The sequence below is a fragment of the Parasteatoda tepidariorum genome, chromosome 5, assembly GCF_043381705.1.
Source record: "Parasteatoda tepidariorum isolate YZ-2023 chromosome 5, CAS_Ptep_4.0, whole genome shotgun sequence".
Lineage (NCBI taxonomy): Eukaryota > Metazoa > Arthropoda > Arachnida > Araneae > Theridiidae > Parasteatoda > Parasteatoda tepidariorum.
Window position 1 is genome coordinate 14,128,506 of NC_092208.1, and position 26,106 is coordinate 14,154,611.

Genomic DNA, 26,106 nt, shown 5'->3' on the forward strand with positions numbered 1-26,106 from the left:
AATAAAACTAGTAGTTACAAACAAAAAACTACTAGTTGTTACAAACATTTGTTTAAATATAAAAGCACATCCCACAAGATGAAATTCAAAAAAATTGCATGTTACTTTTAACAATAAATGTCTTTATTTGCAATTGATTTTATTCAATTCAGCATTAAAATTGCATAAGAAACTATACTGGATTATTTCTAAAACATTTAAGATTTCCGAAAGTTACTAATTTTTGAAGTAGTGAACTATAAACAGCTGCATAAAAATACTCATAAATATACCTCAAATCAACCTTAATACCTCAAAAATACCTCGAATCAACCTTAAATATACCTTAAATTTTCGTAAGGGATCAAAGTCCTGACCTTCAATCGGTTGACAAACTACAACTATTTTTCATGAATACATTTTCAATAAATCGAAATATGGCTGAGTCGGACATAAACGAGTGCTATTGGGCCCTAGATATATGATAAAATTAGCCTAGTTTTATTGAGACTTGAAAATCGAGGATAGAAAATTTTTGCTGGATCCGAGTAATAATCGGGAGATCCAAACTACAACTATTTTTTATGAATACATTTTAAGGTTTCAATAAATCTAAATATGGCTGAGTCGGACATAAATGAGTGCTATTGGGCCCTAGATATCTGGTAAAATTAGCCTAGTTTTATTAAGACTTGAAAATCGGGGATAGAAATTTTTTGCTGGACCCCAGTAGTAATCAGGAGATAAAAATCTGGCTACGTAGAGAGTAAATGCCAGGTACCCGATATATCTCTAGTATATATGGAACGGCATTAAAGCGGGCAATTTGAGAATTTCTTAAATTATTTTTTTGAAAAGTGGGACTTAATTCAAACTGATATTCTCTGAAAATAACCCTATTCGCCTAGAAATGTTTAACGAATTTTTTTTAGTTTTATTTAGACCAAAACACGCAAATACCAGTTTATATGTTAGCGTGAATGGTCGAAATCTGGAAAATGCATGGTAATTTGCAAAGATTTTGAAGAGGGAGAATCTTTTGAAACTAATTTCATATTAAAATATTGGCATCATATTCTCTGGAAATCCTCATATATGACTAGAAATAAATAAAGAATATTTTTGAAGTAGTTTTATTTACTCCAAAGCACACAAAACGTTTACATCGAACAGGCACTGGTATTTTTTGTAAAAGCGAGATTTCCTTCAAACCTAAATTAAATTAAATAAAATATGGGTGTCATATTACTTAAAAACCCCATATATGACTAGAAATACTTAAGGTATATTTTTTAAATTATCTTATTTAGTCCAAATCCCACAAAATCCAGTGCATATATAGACCTAACATTAGAAAGGACATTTGCAAATATCTTTAAAAGCAGGATTCCTTAAAAAAAATTGACAAATTAAAATACTAGATATGACAAGTAAATACTAATCTATGACCCCAAAATACGAGTAACCCAGCATATATATAGAACTAACATGAAAATGTCGAAACATTAATTCCTTATAGCTAGTTTTATGATAAATATGTTCGTGGCCGTAATATTCTCTGAAAAACTCGTAAGCGACTAGAAATATATAAAAAATTTATTAAAAATAATTTTATTTTGTCCAATTTACATTGCACATATCAAATAAAATTAGAATAGGCAAAACCAGAAATTTTTATTTATTTTTTCTTGGTAAGCATTATTTCTTAAGAACTGGTTTTATATTAAAATAAGGGCGACATATTCTCCGAAAATACCCATAAATGACTAAAAATAATTAATGGCATTTAAAAAAAAAATATTTCGGGCAAAACACGCAATGAAATGCGCATAAAAAAAGCTGGAATTTACAATTTGTAAATTTTTAAAAAACATTTCAAAAGTGGAATTCCTGTAAAACTGGCTTCTTATTAAAATGCGGGTGTTATATTCTATGAAAATTCTAATATATAATGCAAAATATTTTTAAAATAGATTTATTTTGTATAAAACACACAGAGTCCAGTGCATCTACAGAACTAACAGTAAAACATATCTCATATTAAAATATAGATGTTACATTCTCTGAAATTATTAATATATTTTTAGAAGAATTTAAAGAATATTTTAAAAATAGTTTTATTTAGTCTATAAGTGCTCAAATTCCAATGTATATGCATACATCAAATTACATTAGAGCGGGCATAGTAAATTTTTTGAAAAGCGCAATTCCTTTAAAACTGATTTCATTTTAAACTTATGGGCATTATATTCTATTTAAAATATCAATGTATGGCAAAAAATATCTAAGGAATATTTTTTAAATAATTCTATTTAGTCTAAAACACGCAATGTAGAACTAAAAATTTTTATTTTAAAAATTTGGAGAAAGGTGGAATATTCCTTAAAAATATGTCTCACATTAAAATATGGCCTTGACATTCTTTAAAAATCCCCCTATAAGACTAGAAAAAATTAAAGAATATTTTTAAAATGGCTTTATCTACTCTAAAACACAAAAAATTCAGTATATATGTAGATTGTTGTTGTTGTAGAACTAACATTAAAACTGGCAATTTGCCATTTCTTTAAATATTTTTTTGCAAAAGTCCTTTCAAACGTTTGATTCCATTCAAACGGGCATGTTTTTAAAATATTGGTGTCATATTCTCCAAAAATACCCATATATGACTAAAAATATAATATATGGGTCATATATAGGTATTAATATTTTAAATATTTCTAAATAGTTTATTTAGTCTAAAACATGCAGATTCCAGTGTATTCATGAAATAAAATTAATATAAACACTAAAAATGTTTTTTTTTTAAGCGGGATTTCTTTATCATTAGTTTAGTATTAAAATATGATTGTCATATTCTCTGAGAATACTCATAAATTTCTAGAAATATTTAAGAACATTTATTAATGAAATTATTGCTATTATTGCATAAATAGAGCTATCGTTAGAAAGGGGAATATTCAAATTTTTTGGAAAACGCTGCTCCGTTAAAATTGATTTGATAGTAAAATGATTCCATGAAATTCTTATTCTATGTCTTATTCTATGAAAATATCTACATATGACAGGATGCAAAAAAAGTGTGAACCATTCTCACTGCTGATATGAATGTTCTTTTTGGATCATTCACTTCCCGAATGCAATTACAGTTCACAAACATTGTACTAGTTCAAATGTACCCAATGCATTTTATTGAGACATAAGTTATTTTTGTCGATATAAGATGTTTTAAAATTCAATTTACGATCTTGATAAATCGAAGAATAAAGAGAAGTAGTTATTTTTGCAAATATGAGATGTTTTGAAATTCAAGTTAATTCAAGTTAAGTTGAGGGAACAAAGAGGTTATCGAAATCGTATCGAAAAATTTAATCGTATCGTTACGATATTGCCTTCGAGCACGGTTCTGGCATAATATTCTGTCTGGTGACTATATAAAGCTGGTTGAACGCAACATTCTCGGCTTTTTGTAAGCCCATAAGCTTTATCGTAATGGCTTCCTCTAGTGTGGTAAACTACATATTTATCATTTAAAATGTTTAATTATTCTAAAAATGACACTAATTTTACACGTTTTTATCATTATGTAATAGAAATTGTGTTTGCAATAACACTTTCAGTTCGATTGCAAAATGTCATTAATGTCTATTCATGAGTTAACATAACGTGCGTTTTGTATTTACATATTTTTGTAGTTTAACAACTTATATGCTTATTAAATAAGCTAAATTCGCAAATATGTTATAATTAATGAAATTTTCTAATTAAATTGTAAGTTCTCTGCTTTTTCTGTTTGAAATACATTTTTCTAATTTAAATAAAATGGAAATTGACCTCTATACCAATAATCAAATGCCAATTTAATACATTAAAAGAGCTATCAACTCGTTTTATTAATTTTTTCAAACTAATCGTGCTTTTTATTTCTGATCACTAGTTTTTCCTTTTATGACATGACTACTATTAAATTTTTGAAATAGCTGTATAATTTTGTTCGCTAAGCTTTTAAAATATTTCACTTATCAGTAGACACATTTTTCTTGAAAAAAAAGGGACCTATTTCATTAAAATTTAAACCATTAAAACTCCTTTAATTTATCATATAAAGGTGATTTTCTGATTTTTTTTTTAATCACAAAAAGTATGTAGGTATATAAATCAAGTTCAATAAAGTCCATTGAATGCTTTGTCATTAAAATATTTTTAAAAATGTTGTATTTCATAAATAAAATAAGATCTTTGTATCTAAGACTAGAAGATCCATATGGTTTGAATTTGCTTCTTCACCTCTGATTTTCATTTAATTTTTCTCAACCAAAATAATAAAAGTCAGGCTTTGAAAAAATTAACATGTTTCTGACTATAATTGTTAACATGTAATAATGAAAGTTTCTTTAGATTGTATTTGATTTTTATACAAACATATAAGGAACAATGATACAAACAAACAATTTGATTTTTTATATAAACAAACCTGTATACTGTTTAATATTAAGAATGCTTAAAGAGGTTTTTTTGATCAAATAATCATTTTTTATCCTGAAGTAGAACAATTTTTCGTACCTCTCTGTTTTGTTAAGGAGGCAAAAAAAATAAGAAATACGAGCATAGTGTTTATATTAGTATAAAGGTGTCTGTTACAGCAATTTTTTTTACAAAACATTAGCTCAATCATGAGGCAAGCTGTAATATTTGCTTAGCATGTTTTATTAATAAGCCAAAAGTATAGTTTTTTACTCTCAAATTATTATTTTCTTTGTCAATATTTTAAAAGGTAAATATTATCTTCGTATTTAAAAATGGAGTAGGAAAGAAATAATTGAGTAGCTTGAATTTTATAAGGTCTGTTAATGTGCAGGGAAATGAGTTGGCATTTTTATTTTTCCTTTTCAGCCAAGCAAAGGTAAGGTTTCTAATTCATAATGAGATGTGATGATTTGAGAGGCATATTAGTCAGAATCCATGGATCCGTTTTTAAAATTTCTACAGTCTAATATTTTTAAATGTGTACAAATTGTTTACATAATCTTTAAATTGTGTGCATTTTTGAATAAAGAAAATAATTGTATATTTTTTATTAATTTTAAAAAAGTGCAAAAAGGCTGTGGTTTTGAAGAAATATCACCCAGTTGACAAAGAAAAAAGAAAAATCAAGAAATTTTGTTTTTAACACCACAATTACAATATTATAGTCAAATTTTTAATCAGAGTAAGATTTTAACACAATAGCATAACTAAGTTTTATTTTATGTTGTGAAGAAAAAGGTATCTAAAGTGAGAAGTTCAGCGTTGTAAAAAAACACATAGGCGTATGATGCTTCATTTAAAAAAAAAGCTAGATTTTTATTTAACAGAATAACCTAGGCTAGGCCTAATTTGCTGATAGCCAAGTGAAATGGGGGGAATTACAGCTTAGTGCATTTTATAAAAATTTTATACAATTTATAGCACAGAGAAATAATTACATTTGTGCCCAGTTCTTACTCATTATAACATATTTATAACGTAACAACTTTATTGTTTGTGCTGAAAAAGGCTTATAAGTTTAAAAAGTTAGCTGCACCAGAAGCAATTTATATTTAATAGAAAAATATATACAAAAAAACAAAAAAGAAATGTCATAGGATGCATTTTAAGGAAAATTGATATAAAGCATACTTATTATGAATGACAACAATATAATATTTATTCTTAAATTTTAGACTTGAGTGGTCTATATTCAACTGATAAAATAGGTTTTTAATAAAATATGCTAAACTTTTTTAAATACTTGTACGGCAAAGTAAAAAATGTCTAAATTGCAGAGCAATTTATGTGAAGCTTAATTCCTTTTTTTTTTATTGCATTTATATTGAAAATATTTGTCTTCATTTCCGTGCAAACTAACCAAATTTATTATTTTGTTTCATCATTGCACGTACACAATATTTATAATTGTTTCAAGTCTTGTTGCAGAATCTGGGATTGGATATAATTTTGATTCATAGCAGCAGTAGTATATTGTTAAATACTGTACTGGAATTGTATTATTAAATATTTGTATCCCAATATTTTAGATATGTTTGAGATTTAAGATTTTGTTTTCTTTTTTCATTAATTAAAAAAGAAGAATTTAATTAAAAAAGATTCATTTTTATTGTACAGTGAAACCTCCTGTTATGGACACTCCTGCAAAACGGACGCCTCTTAATACGGACATATTTTTAATTCCCCGGGAATCTTCTATGAATAAACCATTACGTACATTCTCCGCAATGCGGACACTCCCGTAACCGGACGCGGACAGTCATTTTGGTCCTGAAACGTTGTTTTTTATCTCTACAAACCGGACACTACTTTTTCTAAATAAATTGCAAGCTAAGAAATGCAACTTTTCACCATTTTTAAGGCATGTAAATAAAACTTTTTGCCTTATCCATAACTAAAAATATTGTTAAGCTATTTCACCACCGAAAAATCAATCTTTCTCCTTTTACCTTGCCTTATCTTTGTAAAGAAAGGAGAGAAAATGGTACTGCACTCCTGAAATAATTCTGACATCGGCATCTTTTGATCTTTTCATCTGGACCACACAGGTTATGAGACCCCTCAAGTTGAAATGACTTCTCTCAATGCTTCTTCCCCATTGAAAATTTCTTCAATTTTCTTATCAATTTGAAGATTGTATTTAACACAACTGGGGTAAAAAAAGAGAACAGAAGTCTAATCTTTGAGGTGTTTATACAAATGAAACATTTATTCAGACACTTGATAGCTGATCAATTGTGAATAATCATCTCCATAGGTCCTCATGACTTACAGGTATGCATTGTTTTATTTTCTGTGAATCATGGGAGGTTTATTTTCCAAGAAGGTATTCCCTATCAAATGATAAGTAGGTGTAAGGGGATGTGAACCTAATAATTGAAACTGAGCCTAATGACTGAGGACAGTACGCTCCTATTTGGTATCATATGTCTAACTAGTATCTATGCTAATAGGAAAATTATATTTATTTATCTGTAGCTACATCCAGAATTATGTATTTAATATCAATCTTCTTTATATATTCTTTTTTATCTTTCTTATTGTTTAAATAAATATTCTTGTAGATATTTACAGTATCCTTGTAGATATTATTTAATTATTTCTACATCTTTAGAGTATTCTAAAACAATTTACTGTGTTAAATTTCGTTATTAGGGTACCCTTCCCGTAAACGGACAACTCTCATAAACGGACAAATTTTTTGGTCCCATGAATGTCCGCTTAACGGAGGTTTCACTGTATATAAAAAAAACAAAATTTAAGAAGTATGTTTTAAATTGCTATTTTTTTTTCATCTTCATTATTTTAGACAAGGTATTGTGTTAAGTTTTTTTTTAAGCTTACGAATTGTAGACAATACACAAATTGTAGATTACATAGATTACACAAATAGACATTAGATTACAATAGACAAAAACATTAGATTACACAAATTATAGATTTTTGATTACACAAATTATAAAGCAGGAATCATGATTTTAGAAATTTTTTTTTAACCTAATTCAAAATATTTCTAAAATGAGATCAGAGCTGTCTTATATTTTAACAATAATGAAAGACCTTTCACTTTTAAAGAAGTTTTTGTGGTAATAAAATTAGTCTAATTTGGGACTAAAACAGGTTTTTCTATAAGAAAGGAAAAAAAAAAAAAAGAATAAAAATTGGGTTGACTTGGCAGTAATAAGTCTAGTTGTCTAATTTAGTAGATAAATATTAGTCTTAAATTTAAATAAGTCTTTCTAGTCTTTAAATTAAATACTAGACTCTATTGAATATTATACTAACTATATCTGTGAGCCATTAAAGATATAATTAAATTTATGAATTATTATAAAATAATTCAGGCGTAATCAGAGCATAAATAAGTATTCATATCAATGTTCCCTTTAAATCAAAATAACAAAATTAAATTTTTGTAACGTTATTTTACTTTAAAATAATTTAATTTTGTTAAAGTTTCATTAATTCATGATGTGTTTATGTTAATATAAATAAAGAAAATTTTAACTTAGCTAAAGGAATAATTTGGAGAAAATTTTATATAAATTTTTTAGATTTGTTCATATTGAATGATAATTTTCTTTACAATTTATTTCTCTGCCAACAAGATTTTGCCAATAATTTAACATTCTTATGTCCACTGTTTTTAAAATGAGAATCAAGTTATGTTTGATTTACTTGATGTTAGAATACTACTAACTAGTATTAATTTTTCAGCCAAAGTTATATTGTAGTGTGATAGAAGATGTAATATCTAGTGTGAGAGAAGCATTCATAGATGAAGGAGTTGATGAACAAGCTCTTGCTGAATTGAAACAGGTCTGCATATTTCTTTCTTTCAGAATCATGGCGACATTGTCGCGGAACTTTACAGAATTTTTGCAGAAAGATAATTGATTTAAAAATTAAAAAAATTTTACTTTTCTTTTCTCCTGACATTTGCACATAATATTTGTGTCATGCATTTAGATAATCACTTTTTGACGCTCTCAATTTACACCGACAGTATCGTAAATCGATATAATGTTTCGATTCTTTTTTCGGCAGTTATTGATATTGATTTTCACATGTTTTTTTTTAATATCCCGATATATCTCAAACAATATGGAAAATTCGAATCGGGCATTTGAGTATTTATTTTTCAAGGCAATAATTCTATTGAATTTTTGGCAGTTATTGCTATTGATTTCTCCATAGTTTTTAAATGTGTTATTTTTTATGTGATATTATTTATTACAACAACCTAATCTCAAAACTAAACACGCGTTTGAGGATACACATAATTTCATGGCCTAGTATATTTTTTTCGGCAGCTACTGCTACGCATTTCATGATTTTTAATTTTTTTTTTTATTGTAATAATTATTTATAAAATGCGAAGAGTTTATGATTAGTATGTCCCCCTCCCCAAGAAAATGCGAGAATATCACCCATAATATTAGAATGAAAAATTATTATACGTTCAATTTAAAAAAAATATAGTTTTTTTTTTTAATGAACACCACTTATTTGTTATTTTAAATTAGTAACATATATGTTTATTATTAAAAGAATCTTGCAGAAAGATATTTGTGCTGGAGAGTTAAATCATAGTTAGCTCGAAAAAATTCTGCCATGGTGTTTTTTACTTTATTATTGATCTTGTAAAAAGTTATGCTACCCACCGAATTAAGTGTTTGTAGAATGTTTTGAATTTTCCGTTTATAAGGATCTGTTTTTAATGAACAATTTCTAATGTATTTTTTATGCATTGAATTAGTTTAAAATTTCTGTTTCCCTCTCACCATTAACATTAGCTAAATATTTCATTAGAAAATTTTAAATTATAATTAGAAAAGTTGTAACAAGTTTTTATAATTTTAATTGTGTTTTAAGAAAACAATTAAAATTATATTGCATAGTTATAAAATTATTTTGCATAGTTATAAAATTATTGGTTGTGATGAAGATGATATTTTGATTAAATTTGTTTTCTTTTTTTTTTTTAAACAACGATATATTTCGGGTTTAGTTTCAATTATATCTTTATTTAAATTTTGGTCTGCCTGTCTTTATTTTCTGAGAATTGTTCTTTTATTAATTTTTTGAAGAAATGAAAAATTTTTCCTTTTTTTTTCATGTTGATCAATTTAAGAAAACCATCTACTCTATCATTATTCAATAGTTTGTGTTTTGTATCTTCTAGAAATTCAAATTATATAAAAAGTTTGTTTTCTATTCTTATTTTTTTTTAAAAAATTTAAATTGGTTTGAAATTTATTTAGGTTTGGGAAAAGAAAGTGCAAGAATCTAAAGCAATTGAAAGGGAAGTTGAAGCTCCTATTAATAAGGCACCTGTGTTACAACCTGTTCAACAGACTACAAATATAGGAACTTCAGGTAAATTATTCATGCAATCAAAATAAATATCTTTATTTACATATTTTTTTAATAAATAAGAATATGTGCTTATGCAATATTCTCAAATTGGCAGCCCTAAAATCCATAATCTTATGAAATCAGCTCAGATTTTAGATTGTAAACAACAAATTAGTAGTTGAAGTTAAAGTTGGCAGCTTCAACAAGTTGGTTTCTTTCACTGCATTATCGTGTATTTATATTGTATATCTTTCACTGCATTATCGTGTATTTATTTGTATATCTTTCACCAGGGTTTGAAAAATTTCAAAATGTCCTATATGTCCTAATGAAATTACTCTAACTATTCATTGAAAGAAACGAATTACCCATAAACCTCATCACTTAGCTAAAAAGACAAAAGGAAATAGAAGAAAAAAAATGGGAATATTAACTAAGATTACATTTTATATTAACGTTAGAAATGGAAGAAAAACGTTTATTTCATACTTTGCATCCAGCATTATATAGAATGCCTAGGCATTGTGTGAAATATAAATCATTTCATACTTTGCCAGCTAGTTTCAGGCATTATATATAATGCCGGATTTCATACTTTGCCGGTAACCTATAGGGCAAATGTTTTTCAGTAAAAATAGGTTTGATTAGGGAAATAAAAAACAAAAAGCTAACTTTATTTCCTATATTTTTATTCAAAAGCAAAATTTGAGGAAGCACGTAATGTGTATGTTTAGGTTATTTTTAATTAATTGTATTCATGCTTGGCAGGACTTGTAAGAGTTAAAGTACAAGTTCAATCAGAGTTTTTACATGTCCTGGGCATCTTAATTTGAGTCTATTCATCCATAAATTTAAAATAAAGAACTTATTCTAGCGAATGTAATGCCACACTTGCGTTGAAATTGTCTTTTAAAAATGGATAGGAAATATTTTTTTTAAAAAATTTTCTCATTATTAAATTGGTAAAGTTAAAATGCTGGAATTTCTTCTGGATATTTTATTATCTCAGAGGTATTATCTAATCTTTCCTAACAATATCAAAATGAATTTGATGATATGAGTTCTGAGAAAGTGCTAGTAAATTTTTTTCTCAAAAAATTTTTTTCTTTTGTTGATTGTTCATTTTATTCTACATTTCATATTATACATCCTTTGATTTTTAATCTTTCTCCTTCTTTAACCTAGTAAAATTAATTACATTAGATTTGGAGTTTTTTTTTTCTTCTTTCTAATGCCATAGTTGTGGCATAAAGCCATGTTGACAACCAAATTTCAGAAGTTTTTACCTAGTTATATTGAAAAGAGTGCAATATTTTGAGTGTTTTAAAAATCTTATTCTTTTCTACATTGATCAGATTGTTATTTAATATTGTATATTTTTTTATATGAATTTTTTGTTACTATACCTTCTATATTTTTTTTCTTCTTTTCCCCATTAGCAACTATTACTCACCAGTTGGCTATGCCTACCGCTAATATTGTCCCACAAACTTTATTGCAGTATACCAATGTAAGTATTCATTTGTTTCCTCATTTGACAGTTTCAGAAATTTTTTAGTTGTAGCAATTGAATTGAATGTAGGGTTTAGTGGCACAAGGTCCAAAAAAAAGGATGTGCTGCTCCAAACACACGGATGTTGTAAAGTTGCATACATTAAAATGAATAAAACTTCATGGTAAGTCTACTAAAATGGTAAGAAGTATGAAACAATTATATGCAACTTAAAATTGCAATAGTGTTTAAAAATGCAAATATGTTAGGATAGTGATTTTTATCTAACAAGTCTTTTATACATAAAATCGTTGTTCCGAAAAAGGTAAGGCGTTTTTAGCTATAGCAAAGATTATATTTTTTATAAAGTACAAAAATGATACTTGGGTTAGGCTGAAAAAAAATTTATCATCCATTTTAGTTGCTACTAAATAAATGCCAAAGCCAAACCTTTGTTTATTAGTTGTATAAATTTTGACAAAGATTCCTGTCTTGCTAGAGTGCCGCTGTCACATTGCGTTATTTTCACTAAACTAATGCTATTGTTTTGTTGCTAGTTGTAATTTACTGATAATAGATGTTTCTGTGCGAGAGATTTTTTGCCACTCGAAATAAAAAAGGATATGCCTTTAACTTATATCTAAGTAAAGGGCAACTTTAGTTTTTATGGATGTTTGCTTAGCTTTTTACATCTGTACAAAAACATAAATAATAGCTCAAATTGTAATTCAAGTATTAATCATAGTATTTTTTCAATAGTAAAATAAATTAATACATTCAGAAATAAAGATTCAGTAGTACAAATAATTATAATTAAAAACATTTTATCTTGTGAAGATTATTTAAACATATATTTATAATTATTTAAATATATGTTTATTAAAAATACTTGTGTAACATTAGAAATAAAGTTATTTAGTATTAAATAATATATCATGATTAAAATATTATTACATTTATAAACTATGATATTTCAAAGCATTTAAAAGGTATTTTTAATGATCATTATATGACTGTAATGTTCATAAAGATGCTGAAAAAAAAATCTTTTGCAGCTTTTATTTTAATTCTGATTTGAGTTCAAATTTTATTTTCATAGTTGCATTGATAGCTTTTTCAAAAAAAAATATATTGTAAGAGTTTGTAGCTGGAAACAAAACGACATTTAAACAGACTGTACAGTAAGTTTCTAGCCTTGTCTTGAACCAACTTTGAATTGCAAGAGCATATAGTGTACAATCTATATGTTCATAATATATATGAATGTCTCTTGTTTGAAAAGATGACAGTAAAATTATTGAAATTTCATGTTTTTTTTTTAATGAAAAATTGTAAAATTATTGCTAAAGCAGTGCTTTCTTAAGGTTTTAACAGCGTATCTGAGCACCTGGAAAGTCCTGGATTTCGGTATTGAACATTATTTGTCATGATTTTGAGTATTTTTTTTAAAAAAAAAGTCGTGGATTTGGGTTGTTGAAAAATCTAATTTTTAAAATAAAATTTACTGCTCGCCCTCCCTCAGTTTCACGGCGTTCAGAATATCTGAATTTATATTTTAAAAAAACCACTAACGGTCATATTTTATTGAAATATATAAAGGCTTTTATCTTTTTAAAAATTAAGGTGTTCTTTCAAAAAGTGAAAGGCAGAACATGATTTCTAGAGTGAATTATCTTCTGTGATTTCAGAATTTGTTTTTATTTATTTATTATTTTTATTTTATCAATTTAAAATTCTAGCTGAAGCAAGCCAGTCTTTAGCAAATTTTTTTTAATTCCGAAATGATAACAGAAAAAATCAGGAGTATTTCTTTCCTTTCTGATGAACAAGAAAAGTATCTTTAGAATCTAATTCTGCAGAAAAAAAAATTTGCTTTTCAGCTATTTTATTGTTTTAACTCTTTCTTTACTCAGTTTTTTAAATTAAAAATCTCTGGATATGAAAATGCAGGCTAGAACAGTTTTGATTATACATATTATTTCAATTAATGTAATTATACTGCTTTTTTAAATTTATTGTTGTGTTTCTGTCGGAGAAAATAGTAACTTCGTTAAAGTCAAGAAAAATTCTTGGAATTAGTCATGGAAAGTCATGAATTTGAAAATCTAAAATGTAGCAGATACCCTGTATTAATCTATATTTGTCAAATTCTGCTCAGTAACCAATTTTTACCTACTTTGGGAGGCTATTATAAAATCTTTGAAAAGTTTTTATTTGTTAGTGCCACCCTAACTTATATTGTCATTACATTTCGTTTTATGTTTGCTAAAAAAAATATATATTACACGATTGTCATAATTTTGTTCAAATGTAATTTTAAAAAAATTATTATTTTTTAGGCTGATGCTCAAAAAACTATGCAACTTAACTTGCCGCAAAAATTAACATTAACTGTTCCAGCCCATTTAGCTCAGTCTGGTCTTCAAACTTTGGTTGTAAGTATATATTTTTAATTAAAATTTCACTGTTTTTCAAGAACATGTCATTTTAACAGGGCATAAAGTTAATCAAATAATTATAAAATTTTCCGATATAGAGTGTAAGTTACATTTGTTTATTATCTTGGAAAATTTTATCTTTGAAAAAGTATCAGATGTAGTTGTTCATTATGGTGTTTTCAATAGTTATATTTGATAAATTTAATAGTAAATTGATTAATAGTTTTAAAATAGTTTTAATTGATTAATAGCTTTCTTTTTTTTTTAAATTTATATATATGCATTAGGGTTGTAACAAATAGTGATTTGGCAAAATGCTAAATATTCAACAGAAGAATAAAATCTTTAATAACTATTTTTTATTTTTTTTATATAAGTTAAGTCATTATTTAAAGTTAATCAAAATCTAGCTATATTGTAGGTATGGGGTAAAGCGAGAAAAACTATTTCCTTTTAATTCATAAAATAAAACTAATGCTAAAAGAAATATAGTCCATCAAAAACGCTTTTAAAAATACTGCACTATAATAAAAACGCTAAGAAAAACTAAAGATTATGTTTAAAAGTGATATAAAAAGTAAAAATCAATCTTAATTCTCAAAGGAAAATTTTAAAGCTGAACATCTTAATTTTCTAATTTCTGTATTTTCAAGAAAAAATTAGAAAAGAGAATTAAGTCCCATAGTAATTGCTGTGTCATAATTAAAACATAAATTAAAAAATATTTTTTTTTTTTTTAGAGAAAAAGCTGGACAAAAATCGTTTTTAATTTTTTGATAGAAAATTTGACCATATAAATCTAAATGTAACTTTTTTACAGTGCCACCTTTTTAGAGAAAAATAACGTCATTAGAAACACTCTTTAAAATAATTTTGTATCATAAGAACAGTGCTGATAAAAAAAAAAAGCAAAGGAGAAACCGGAAATAATTGTTCTCAATTTATAAGATATTACTTTAACATTGAAAATAAGTTTTTTATGTTACAGGTTCCTACCATACAGGAAAAAATGAGAATAAAAAAATAAAGTGTCATAAACGCCTTGTTAAAATGCTTTGCTATTATAAAAATGAGAGGGGGGAAAAAACATTTAAATTTTTTTTAAACAAAAAATTTTCTGAAAACAAAATTCGTGGTTCAGTTTAAAGTAATCAAGTTTCAATTCTTCAAATTTCCCTTTTTTCATTTATCTACCAGAACATAAATTTGCAAGCTGTGTACAATTTTTGGAACTTAACTGTGTGGGAAAACTATTTCTAATGTATAGTAAGAAATTAATGTTTTTGGTTAACATAACAAATGTGTGTTATAGACTCAGTGATCTTACTCAATCTGATCCTTTTTAGTCTGCTCCAAGTGGCACTACAGCCCTTCAGTTTCCTGCTGACCTTGCATCATTCTTCCAAGGAACTAATGTTATAACCTCTGGTCATCCAAATAGTATCCAACATGGTAAATTATTTTTTATTTCCTGTGACAGTTACTTTTTTTATTTATAAAAAATATATGTCCTGTAAAATGTCGGACGGAACATAGTGTAATGTGACGTCCCGTAAATGTAAAACGGAAGGTCAGAAGAGTTTCTTTCCCCCCCTGGCATGCCAGAGGGACAATCTTTTAAAAATAGTTCTGCAAAGAAAAAATAAATAAATAAAATAAATAAATAAATATTTTGAAGAAATTCTGCAAAATTTTTTTTGCAGATTAATTTCTGTTTCTGAAAAGATTGAGCTGAAAAGAAGACCAAATTTTATCTCTAAAAAGCATGGAAAATCCCTATTTTTTTAAAAAAAACCTGGAAAATTCCTATATTATTCCTGGAAAATAACAAATCTAGAATTGTCAGTAATCAGTTATTCATATTAGAGTTAAATAATTCTAACATCTATTAATATTATTTTTCATAAAATTCCCATTTTTAGTGAAACTTTTCGATGTTTCCATACTCATTTTATTATATGTTTCATCTGCTTACACAATCTGATGTTTGACGTTACAAATAAAAAAAATACTAACGTTTTCTGTTGAAAAATTCATGGTATAGATAAAATATGGTTTCGATATCCTTGAAATTTATCTAATATACCTGGTAAAGTCAGGGAATTTTTTCTGAAAATAAGTGAGAATGCTGTTTTATTGTTTCCCAAATAAAATAAAAAAAATCTTTCTGCATGAACTCTGTAACATTCTGTGACTGTGTCATCATGTCACCTCTATTTTGTCACAAAGAATTATATAAATGATATATTTTAGTAAAAGTACTCAGTAAAATGCAAGTACAATATTCTATTTATGTAACTGCGTTTTTATTGATTCATATTTTTTTTAGGTGGTCAACAAATTGCTGGTGTTCATTATCAAACATTAACTAGTGAACAGTTGAAAAATGCTCAACAGTTTACTGTTACGATTCCAGTTAGCTCAGCGCAATCTCAGGTTTGTTTCCTTTTTTTCTGGTACTTAATCAGGATGAGCACAAAATAGGGAATTTAATCAATCTGAAAAAAATCTTGAAAATAACAAGTAATTTAACTAAAATGCTAATAAAAGTCAGGGTTTAAGTAAAAATAAATTTATGTTTGAATTATATAAAAGTGCAATAATTATTCTATAAAATTGGTGTAGCAGGTATTTTATTATTTTTTTTAATTGTTATTTTCAATTGTAACTATGCATGTATAAGTATTTTGTAATATGTGTTTAAGAATATAGCATTACTGAAAAATTAATAAAATTTATGCCACCCGGTAGAAAATCAGGGAGAGATTATGGAATTTTTTTTTCTGAGTGTTAGTTAATGTCATAATTAAATATTTTCTGTGTACTGATTTTACAGGTGTGGCAGTATAATTTACTAGACACTATTACTTACCCACTCATTATTTCTGAAAGTACTAAACTTGGGCATTTAATGACAATTTATGGCATATTGTGGTGCATAGCTGCCAAATATTCTGGATTTTCCAGTAGACTACTGGATTTTGCCAGTTTCTTCTGGTCTACTAGTTTATTTAAAATTCTCCTGGTTTTTGAAAATTTTAGAAAATTCCCAAAAATTGAGTAAGTTTTACAAAAAAAATCCCTATTGTAATAGAATTTTGGTACAGATTATTGCTTAAATAATTAAATAAGTATTACTAATACATTTTGAAGTGAACCTCATTTATCGAAATCAGTTCAAAACTTTTATTGTTATAAAATGTTCAGTTTATTTTTATTCACAGCTCTCTTTTTTAAATTAATTTTAAAAAAATCTTTTAACTATGTTTGATGTATTAAATGCCTATTAATATTTGAAATTATGAGTAAATGTAATACATAGCACATACAAGCATAATTTCAGACACATTTGATGTCAATCATAACTGGAAAATATTGCAGTTTTTCTATTTTGATGACTATAAAAATCCCTGAAATTCCCTACATATAAAATATTTAGTACATTATACAACAATTATAAAATTTATATTTCGTTAATTCTACCGGATTTTTTTCCCCTTTCCATGTTGGTAGTTATGTATTAAATTCTCGTGTCAATGATTGTTTGTCTAAAATCTCAAATATTACATTTTTGTAAGAATCGGTTGATTGTTCACAACTTAAGATTCTGCTGCAAAATATTTCATATTTATACGTTTTGTGCATATGTAATATAAAATCTTAATGTTACCAAGTGAAATATTTTTTTTTAACAAATTGCATCATTTGACATATTATTTATCTGACATGTTTTCAAGTATGTTTAATGTCAATCGTAAGTGGAAAATATTGCAGTTTTTTTATTTTGATGACTATAAAAATCCCTAAAATTCCCTATGTGTGAAATATTTAGTGCATTATGCAACAACTATCATGAAATTATATATTTCGTAAAATCTTCTGGATTTTTTCTTTTTCATGTTGGCAGCTATGGGGGTAGAATTAAATATTCTTTTCTTAAATAAACTTTTAAAATTTTATTGCTTAGAAACTATTTGGCTGATTTCTTTCAAACTTTATAATTCCTCATTTGAAATTACATATTTATTATGAGATAATTACAAAAAATTGTGTTCCTAACAATTCAAAAATCGTTACTATAGTATTATATTTTCCAAATTATTACAACTACACTCGAATTTTGATGACCAAAAACCAAAATCCATTGGGGGAAGAAGGTATGTTCAGTCGGAACAAGTATATTTTTTGTAACATAATAGCTAATACTGGTTAATTAATATATTAAAGAAATTTTTTTTTAACTGTTTAGATTGGCCCTTAGTTAGTGAAAATCCTATCATTAGAGCAGTCATGTCAAAGATACGGCCCGCGGGCCACATCCGGCCCCCGGTTCGTATNCCCCCCCCCCCCCCCCCCGGTTCATATCAATACGGCCCGCGATTGCGATGTGTCACAAAAAGAAGAATCGTGTTTTTTAGACTTCACTCAATTCCTCTACGGAAGTTTTAAAATGTGCACACTACATTTATAAATAATTTCAAGGGCAGCGCGTGCCTAGACAAGTGAGAGAGATAGACAGTAACGCCATTTCTTAGCAACAAGCGGAATCTTCGACTGGAATATACTTAGCAGCACAACTACGGATGGCGCTCCTGCCATGGTTGGCAAACATTCGGGAGTTGTAACTAAATTAAAACAGAAAGCATCAGGGAATTTTGTGGGATTTCCCTGTATAATTCATCAGGAATCATTGGCATCCAAACATTCAAAAATGGACCATGTCATGCAACCTATAATTAAAATAGTAAATTTTATAAGGAGCAGAGGACTAAATCACCGACAGTTCAGGCAGTTTTTACAAGATTTGGACGAAAATGTTTTTGATGTCCCTTATTTCACCGAAGTTCGTTGGCTCAGTCGAGGAGTAGCTTTAGAAAGATTTTTTCCATTACGTGACCCTATTCAAGCTTTCATGTTAGAAAAGGGTTACCCAATTGATTATGACAATGACTGGTGGATTGATTGTGCCTTTTTGGTAGATATGAATTAACACTTGACTGATCTGAATGTAAAATCTGATTGTCACTCAAATGTGTTCATGTATACAAGCCTTTGAAACAAAATTAAGGCTGTGGGAAAATCAGGTAAAAAATCAAACTTTGGATCATTTCCCTCATTAAAAATCATTTGGCACAGTGAACCAAAAAGAAATTGGATCAATATTCTCAACTTCTGCAAAATCTTATCACGGAATTCAACAATTGTTTTGAAGACTTCACAAAATGAATGAAACGGAATTCCCAATTTTCAACAATTCATTCAGTTTTAAAGCTTCACAGACACCAGTTCATTGGCAAATGGAGTTGATCAATCTTCAATCTTATTTTGAAAGAAAAATTTAAGGAGGTTAACGCTCTTACATTTTATACACAATATTTCAAGAGTTTGGATAACTACCCAGAATTAAAAAAGCATGCAGCACGCATTCTGTGCATGTTTGGTAGCACCTAGTTATGGGAGCAGATGTTTTCCGTCATGAAAATAAATAAGAACAAACATCGCGCAAGACTTACGAATGAACATCCCCAATCAATTCTTAAAATAATTATAACATATATGAACATCCGGTTTCATAACAAATATGAAACCGGACATCAATGAGCTTGTCAAAAACAAGAGAAGTCAGGTATCTGGATCCTCGAGCTCACAATAATAACCATCTTTTATAACTTTGATATGATTTTTAACAACCGTATATTATAAACTATATAATTAGATAAAGAAAATTTTATAATAATTCAGTAAATTTTTTTTTATTTGCATCTGGCCCGCCTACATATTCTAAATTTAATATATGGCCCTCTGCAAAATTGAGTTTGACACCTCTGCATTGGAGCAAACATTATTAAGGATGGTATGTGATTTTCGCTGTATACTCTACAGTGAGGAATAAAAGTTATAACCCATAATTGACTGCCTTTAATGAATCATTAATAAAATTTAAACTTTTTTTTGTAGTATAATTTGAAATGTTTATTTTATAGCCCAGTGTTATTGGTCAGATTGATGGAGCAAATGATACGAGTGATGATGACGATGATGATGATTTTCAAGATAATGATGATGATCGTGATGACAATGATGATGACCAAAATGAAGATGATATAGGGGAAGAAGATGAGGTAAATAAATACCATTTGCATTAATTATTACAATAGTGTTAGTAGTTAAAAATTTAGGGCTATGAAATTATATGTATGCATGGATACTGAATAGGGATTAATAAAATGTATGAGTAAAATATATAAATTCTTATCGAAAGTTTGTTTCTTACCTTTACATGCCTGTCGGTACCTAAGTATTTAACCAGGGATGTTTTCTACATTATTCCTTAATTATTACAAATTACTGAATGTATGAATTTTCGTTTATACTCAATACCCTCTTGAATTGTAAAGTTTGTGAGTCAGTATATAAAGAGTAGATTAATTTAGATGAGAACATTAAAAAATTATAATTTAGTACATTTAGAACACATAAATAATTTTAAAAGTATTTAAATAAACATAAAACTAAATTTGTGTGATTGAAATTATTATTTATTAATAGTAAAACTGTTAACTCACAAAAATAATTTCATGAGTCCTTTCATTCTTATCTACGTTTAGTTTCCTTTTTTTTTCTCCGAAAACAATGAAAGAACATAAAATAAATAATTAATGATCTTAAAAATATGTGTATACGTATGTGATATACGTAAATGTAATATGTGTATACGTAAAATATGTGTATACGTATGTGATTTTAATCATACCTAAAACTTTTTCAAAATGCTAAAAGTTATACTTTTAATTACTCAAGGTTTAATTTATCTGGATTATAGATTAATGATTTTGATAAAGGCACTTGATTAATCAGTAATAGTAATCAGTATTTAATAATAGTTCATGATATAATTTTGCATAATTTTATTTCGTCAAGGAACCCTTGAATTCTGCTGATGATGTTAGTGAAGATGACCCAACTGACCTATTTGATACTGAAAATGTTGTTGTCTGTCAGTATGATAAGGTATGTATAAAATTTTTTTCTTATATGCTTTTCTTTGCTTTTGAAAATAAAAAGTTTCAAGAATTTGCTGATGGTGAGGCCCATAATAGGCCATCCGTACTATATAAACAAATAAAAATTTGATTGGGAGTTCAGTGTCAAAAAAGCTGAAGTCACTAATAGAAAGATTTGCCTGTTTTACCAGAAAAGAGATATGTTTGCATCTTGATTTGTTACATTTGCAATGAAATTTTATGTTTTCATGAGCATAAGACATATATAGACTCTAGTGCACAAAAGTCTTTGGTCAAACTCAGTGTTGTGGGTTGTTGATTCAAAATGTAAAATATTGTACAATTCTATTTTTAAGCTGTAGTATGTTTATCAACCAGAAAATGAAGTCAGCATTTTGAATGTCACTTAAACCCTTCAACAGCTGGTGCTTAACATGGTGAAGCCGATCATTAAGGTTCACTCATTATACCATAATTTTTATATCAGTCTAATATTAAATTAATAGTGTTTTCGTACTTAGCATTTTTTTATACATTAGAATAAGTAGTTTTCATATTTATTTATTGAATCCTAATCGTAAATATGAATACAATTAATTTAATATTAACATTAGTTTTTGTAAAATTCGTTCATGAATGACCCGAAGTACGAAAAAAAAAAGAGAAAGGACTATTCTATTGAGCTGCGCACAAAGATAAGTATTTTATTTGGAAACGTTAGGATAAAGAAGTAAGAAAATCGAAAATTCGAGATTAAGTGTAACATATATGTTGGCTAGTTTAAGAATAATGCGAACAAACTCTGTTGAACTTGAATATTTTTAATGCAAACAAATTAATCCAACAGTATCAGTAGTTTATCAATTACATTCATAGTCGTTAGTCATTGCGTACATAGTCATTTGAGTGCCTGTACATAGTGTATTGAATCTCACATGTCAATTCAAGTTTAAAATTTTAATTTTAATTTTTTTTTTGGTGTAGATAACAAGAAGCAAAAACAGATGGAAATTTCATTTAAAGGATGGCATCATGAATCTACAAGGCAAAGACTTTGTTTTCCAGAAAGCTCTAGGTGATTCTGAATGGTAGCATGCCTGTGTTCCTGATTATTCCTCTTCTCATTTTAATCATCATCATCTTGACAATCCTCATTGGTCAGTACCTTTGATGGCTAGTATCAAAAGTTAATGATTTGCGGCATCTGGCTGACAATAGGTTGTCATGACTTTCATTCGGGACTGAGAACAGCAAGTTGTTTAATCATACCTTTTTTTAAACTATTTGTACAGTACTGTGTCTCCTCCAATGCTATTTTCTGGCATCTTGAATTTTGATACGACTCTTCCACAAACTTGTAGTTTCTATTTTAAACAGTTTAAAGATAATTTTGTTTCGCCTGCCTTTGTATCAATGTCTATGCAATTTTATCGAATCCTCTACCAAAAGTGGATAAATTTCTATATTTCTAGCTAAACTTTATGATATTGTATTAGTTTATTTTCTTTTTTTAGCCAAATCTGGTGTGTTGTCTCGTAATGCAAATTTTTTTTCTTTTTTAATTTCATGCATATTCCAATGAAAAATTTATTTCAAAGCAGATGAAAGTCAAAATTCCTGAGCTACAATTTAAATTTGTCTTAAATGATGGTTGGAATAAGTTCATTCATTTATAGTTTTTTTTCTTCTGTAGTTTTTCTTTTATTTTCATTTTGTTTCTTAATTTTGGTGTTCTTATTTTCTGTGAATATTATGAACTACAGTACAGAACCCGTTATCCGGAAATCATAAAACCAAAAAACCGGAACGAAATTCGATTAATTTTCTCGCCATTTTTAAAAAAAAAATTTTTTTTTTTTTTTTTCTTCATAAGATTTTACGATTTTTCTATCTTTTTTTTTAAAGATGTTTACCTTACCATCGTTTTGAAAATAATCATTAGTGTATTACTTAATCGTTTTTTCTTATTTTTAAGATTATTTCCATTTTTTTTTATTTGGGTTTAACAATAAAAAAACTGCTTTTTGTAGCGATTCAGAAAACCGGAAAAATCAGTTATCCGGAATAGCGATGGTCCCGACCGTTCCGGATAATCGGTTCCCTACTGTATTTTACTAATTTTAGTTGAATAATATTCATTTGGTCTTAAAATATAATTTTTTTAAATAAATAAATGCATAAAATTTGTGCTCTTGAAAAATTTAACACATGAAACCTATTTATTGTATATAGATTCAAATGGTATTTACTTCAGATTTATTTTATTTTACAGTTCTGGGATTTTGAAATTTTTATATACTTGAGTAAAATAACACAATTTTTTGAGCTAGCATTTTCTATAAATAGTAAAATTTTAAAAATATTTTTTTTTAATTTTGAATTGTTATTTGTGAATTTCATTATGTCGCAGCAGTAATAGTTCGCAAGCTAGTAAAGTTTGATAATTATTAGTTTCATTATTGTTTAAAAGTTTTTTTTCCTCTTTTAACATTAATAGAAAATAGTTGTAAGTATGATGCTGTTAGTTAATTTAAAAAAATCTATCAAAATTCATTGCACAATTTTTTAGGATATTTTTAAAATATCTAATTCTTCAGGCATGAGATTTTTTTTTGTTCTTTTTATCATCTTTACCTCTTTTTTTTTTAATTTTCCAATTTTCTGTTTTATTTCTGATGATGTAGCAAAATAATTATACCCATCAAAAATTCTTTGATGTGAACTTTTCAAAATCTATAAAAACTAATCAAAATTAACTCTAAGGCACTAGATTGCAAAAGATTAGGGTCAGTTGTTGGCAACTCGGATTTTTCTAATTAGCTTGTAAAAGGATAATTTATTGATTTAATTTGTTGTATCAATCAAATTGAGATTTCTATTGATTTAATTTTGCTAAGTCTTTTATTCTTGTACTATTAATATTTTCAATGTTGTAGTATAAAACTGTTTTGCTAGCATTCCACTAGTCTAAGATAATTTTAGTGTTTTTCAATTCCTATATTTTATGACCTGATTAATAATAAATCATCATAATTTTTTTCAAAAAAAGATTGCTGCAAAATATTATATTGTATTAAGTTTTATACTTTTCAACACTTTTTTTATCATTTAAACAAAAATATTGTTAATTAATAATTTTGATGCTCACAAAATTGTCTAGTTCTTTTCCAGACACATTCTTTCTATATTTTTATGTTAGCGCAAATTTTAAATAAGTTGCTGAAAATTATTGTTTTATAGTTTTGAATTTGAAACTTTTTATTAACATATAAATATTGTTAGCTGATAATTTTTTTTTTTATTTTTTCTTTTCCAAACACATTCTTTAATTATTTTTTTTTTTTGTACTCATGCCTGTAATAATGAAGGCTTGATAAGTATTCCATATCAAGCATGTAATGGAATACTTATCAAGCATGTATCATGTTTTGTACTGAAAAATTACCATATTTGCAATAATCAAAACAAATGCAAATATGTTGATAGGTTATCTGATTGACAGGATTACATATGCTGTCTTAAAACCTAATTTTTATTTTTTGGATTAAGGGGACACTGCATGCTCAAAATGAGAAGAATCCTTCAAAAATCCATTATTTTGTTTTTGAGATATTAAAAAAATTACACTTCACTAAGTAATAGGCAAGAAACCGTGTTTAAATCGGAGTTATTCTTACCTAGTTATAAGATTTGGAATTTTTAAAGGTCCATACATCAATATGTAGTTCTCGTTGATAAAGTTGCTTTTTCTTGTAATGGAATTTTTCAATGTTCTCACAAATTCAACAAGTTTCTTGTGCACTAGTTTTTGTTTTATTGTTATTAAAAAAAATTTTAGATGCTTTTTCATGTTTCTTGTTTAATTCTGATTTGATTAACTCAATATCTTAATTTATTTTTTTAATAATTGAAGTGTGTTATTTGAACAAATTTTTGGTGACATAATAAAAATTCAATGGCAAGTACTGTTGTATTTTTATTTGGTTACCACAACCACCTAAATTTGTTTAATTGCTGATAAACAACATATTTCGAAAAAAGTTTAATTAAAAAAATTAAAATTCGTTTGCAATGATCTTTTTAATTATCAACAATTAAAAACAGTACTTTTAGCTATAACTTAAAAACTAATTATAACTTTTTCTAAAACTATGTACACAGACTTCTATTAATACTACCAATATTCTGTTAACTGTTAAAATTTGAAAATGATCGAATAAAAATTTATTTTCTTTTTTTTTTGAACGTCCTGTATCCCCTATCAGCATCCTACCTTTGTACATTTGAGTGAAAGTACATACTTATTATGTATTTGTGTAGTGTAATTGTATTTGTGAGAGATCTGTATAAAGTTGATCAAAATTATTAGTTATGCGTGTCGTTTTCATCTATAAAAAAAAAATTTACATTAAGTGCCTGTTTTAAAAATTGGTATCTGGGATAGGATAGTTTCGAAATTGTCATGAGTGTGTTATATCATGTTGTGTTTGTAAAAAGTGTATTACTATATAGTTTTCAATTTGTTTTATAGATAACCTTAGATCTAAAGTTGATTATTTTCTATTAAAAGTGCAAATTATGTATTTATGAGTTTATAAGTTTGTTGCAAAGAAATTTTTATTGTGCATCACTGTGATGCAAATAAACATACTATTGGAAAAGAGAAAACAAATCTGTGATGATAAATAGTCTACTACTAAATAAAGAAAAAAATATCACGTAGATTTTGAATAAATGTTACTTAAACTTTTGAATTACTTACTGAAATAAAATGTTTATCTATTCAATGGAATTCTTTGTTTTTGCCTGTTTAAACTCATTTACTTTTTATTTTGAATCAAAGGTTAGTATCTTTGTAAGAGAGAAATGTGAGTGAATCAATGAAGTTGCGTTGCTTTTTATGATTTTCATTTTAGCAGTTTGTGCAGTTTTAAATATTTTATTTTTTTCTGGCATTCATCCCACCTTCCAAATCTCCTGTTTTTTAACGGAGGTTCCTGTATTTTATGACTATCTCTTGTTTAACTGTTTCTCAAATTTCGCCGTATTTGTTGAAAAAATTAAAAAAAAATAATAATTTGGCAATAAAATCCGTTGATACTTAATAAATACTTCTCTTATTCCTCAACGACAGATAGTGCTATTGCCAGTACTGCAGTATGTTGAGTGTTTATAATTTAAGCACCCCTTGCAGTCAGGCTAACTGTGGGATGTTTTTGTGGTTTTCCTCTCCATGTAAGGCAAATGCAGGTTATTTCCATCAAAAAGTCTCCACAAAGGCAAATTTCTCCCGGTATTTGATTGATCC

General features: G+C 27.0%; 1 protein-coding gene across 1 annotated transcript; it reads left to right on the forward strand.

Annotated features, from left to right (window-relative positions):
• Nucleotides 1-3,331: 3,331 nt before the first annotated feature.
• Nucleotides 3,332-25,585, forward strand: LOC107441108 (transcription factor IIA L). Its single transcript, XM_043050364.2, has 10 exons — nucleotides 3,332-3,489; nucleotides 8,224-8,325; nucleotides 9,771-9,885; nucleotides 11,304-11,374; nucleotides 13,696-13,791; nucleotides 15,141-15,246; nucleotides 16,124-16,230; nucleotides 19,779-19,916; nucleotides 20,716-20,805; nucleotides 21,783-25,585. Exons 1-10 carry the CDS (start codon nucleotides 3,472-3,474, stop codon nucleotides 21,888-21,890), a joined length of 951 nt encoding a protein of 316 aa, XP_042906298.1. The 5' UTR covers nucleotides 3,332-3,471; the 3' UTR covers nucleotides 21,891-25,585.
• Nucleotides 25,586-26,106: the final 521 nt, after the last annotated feature.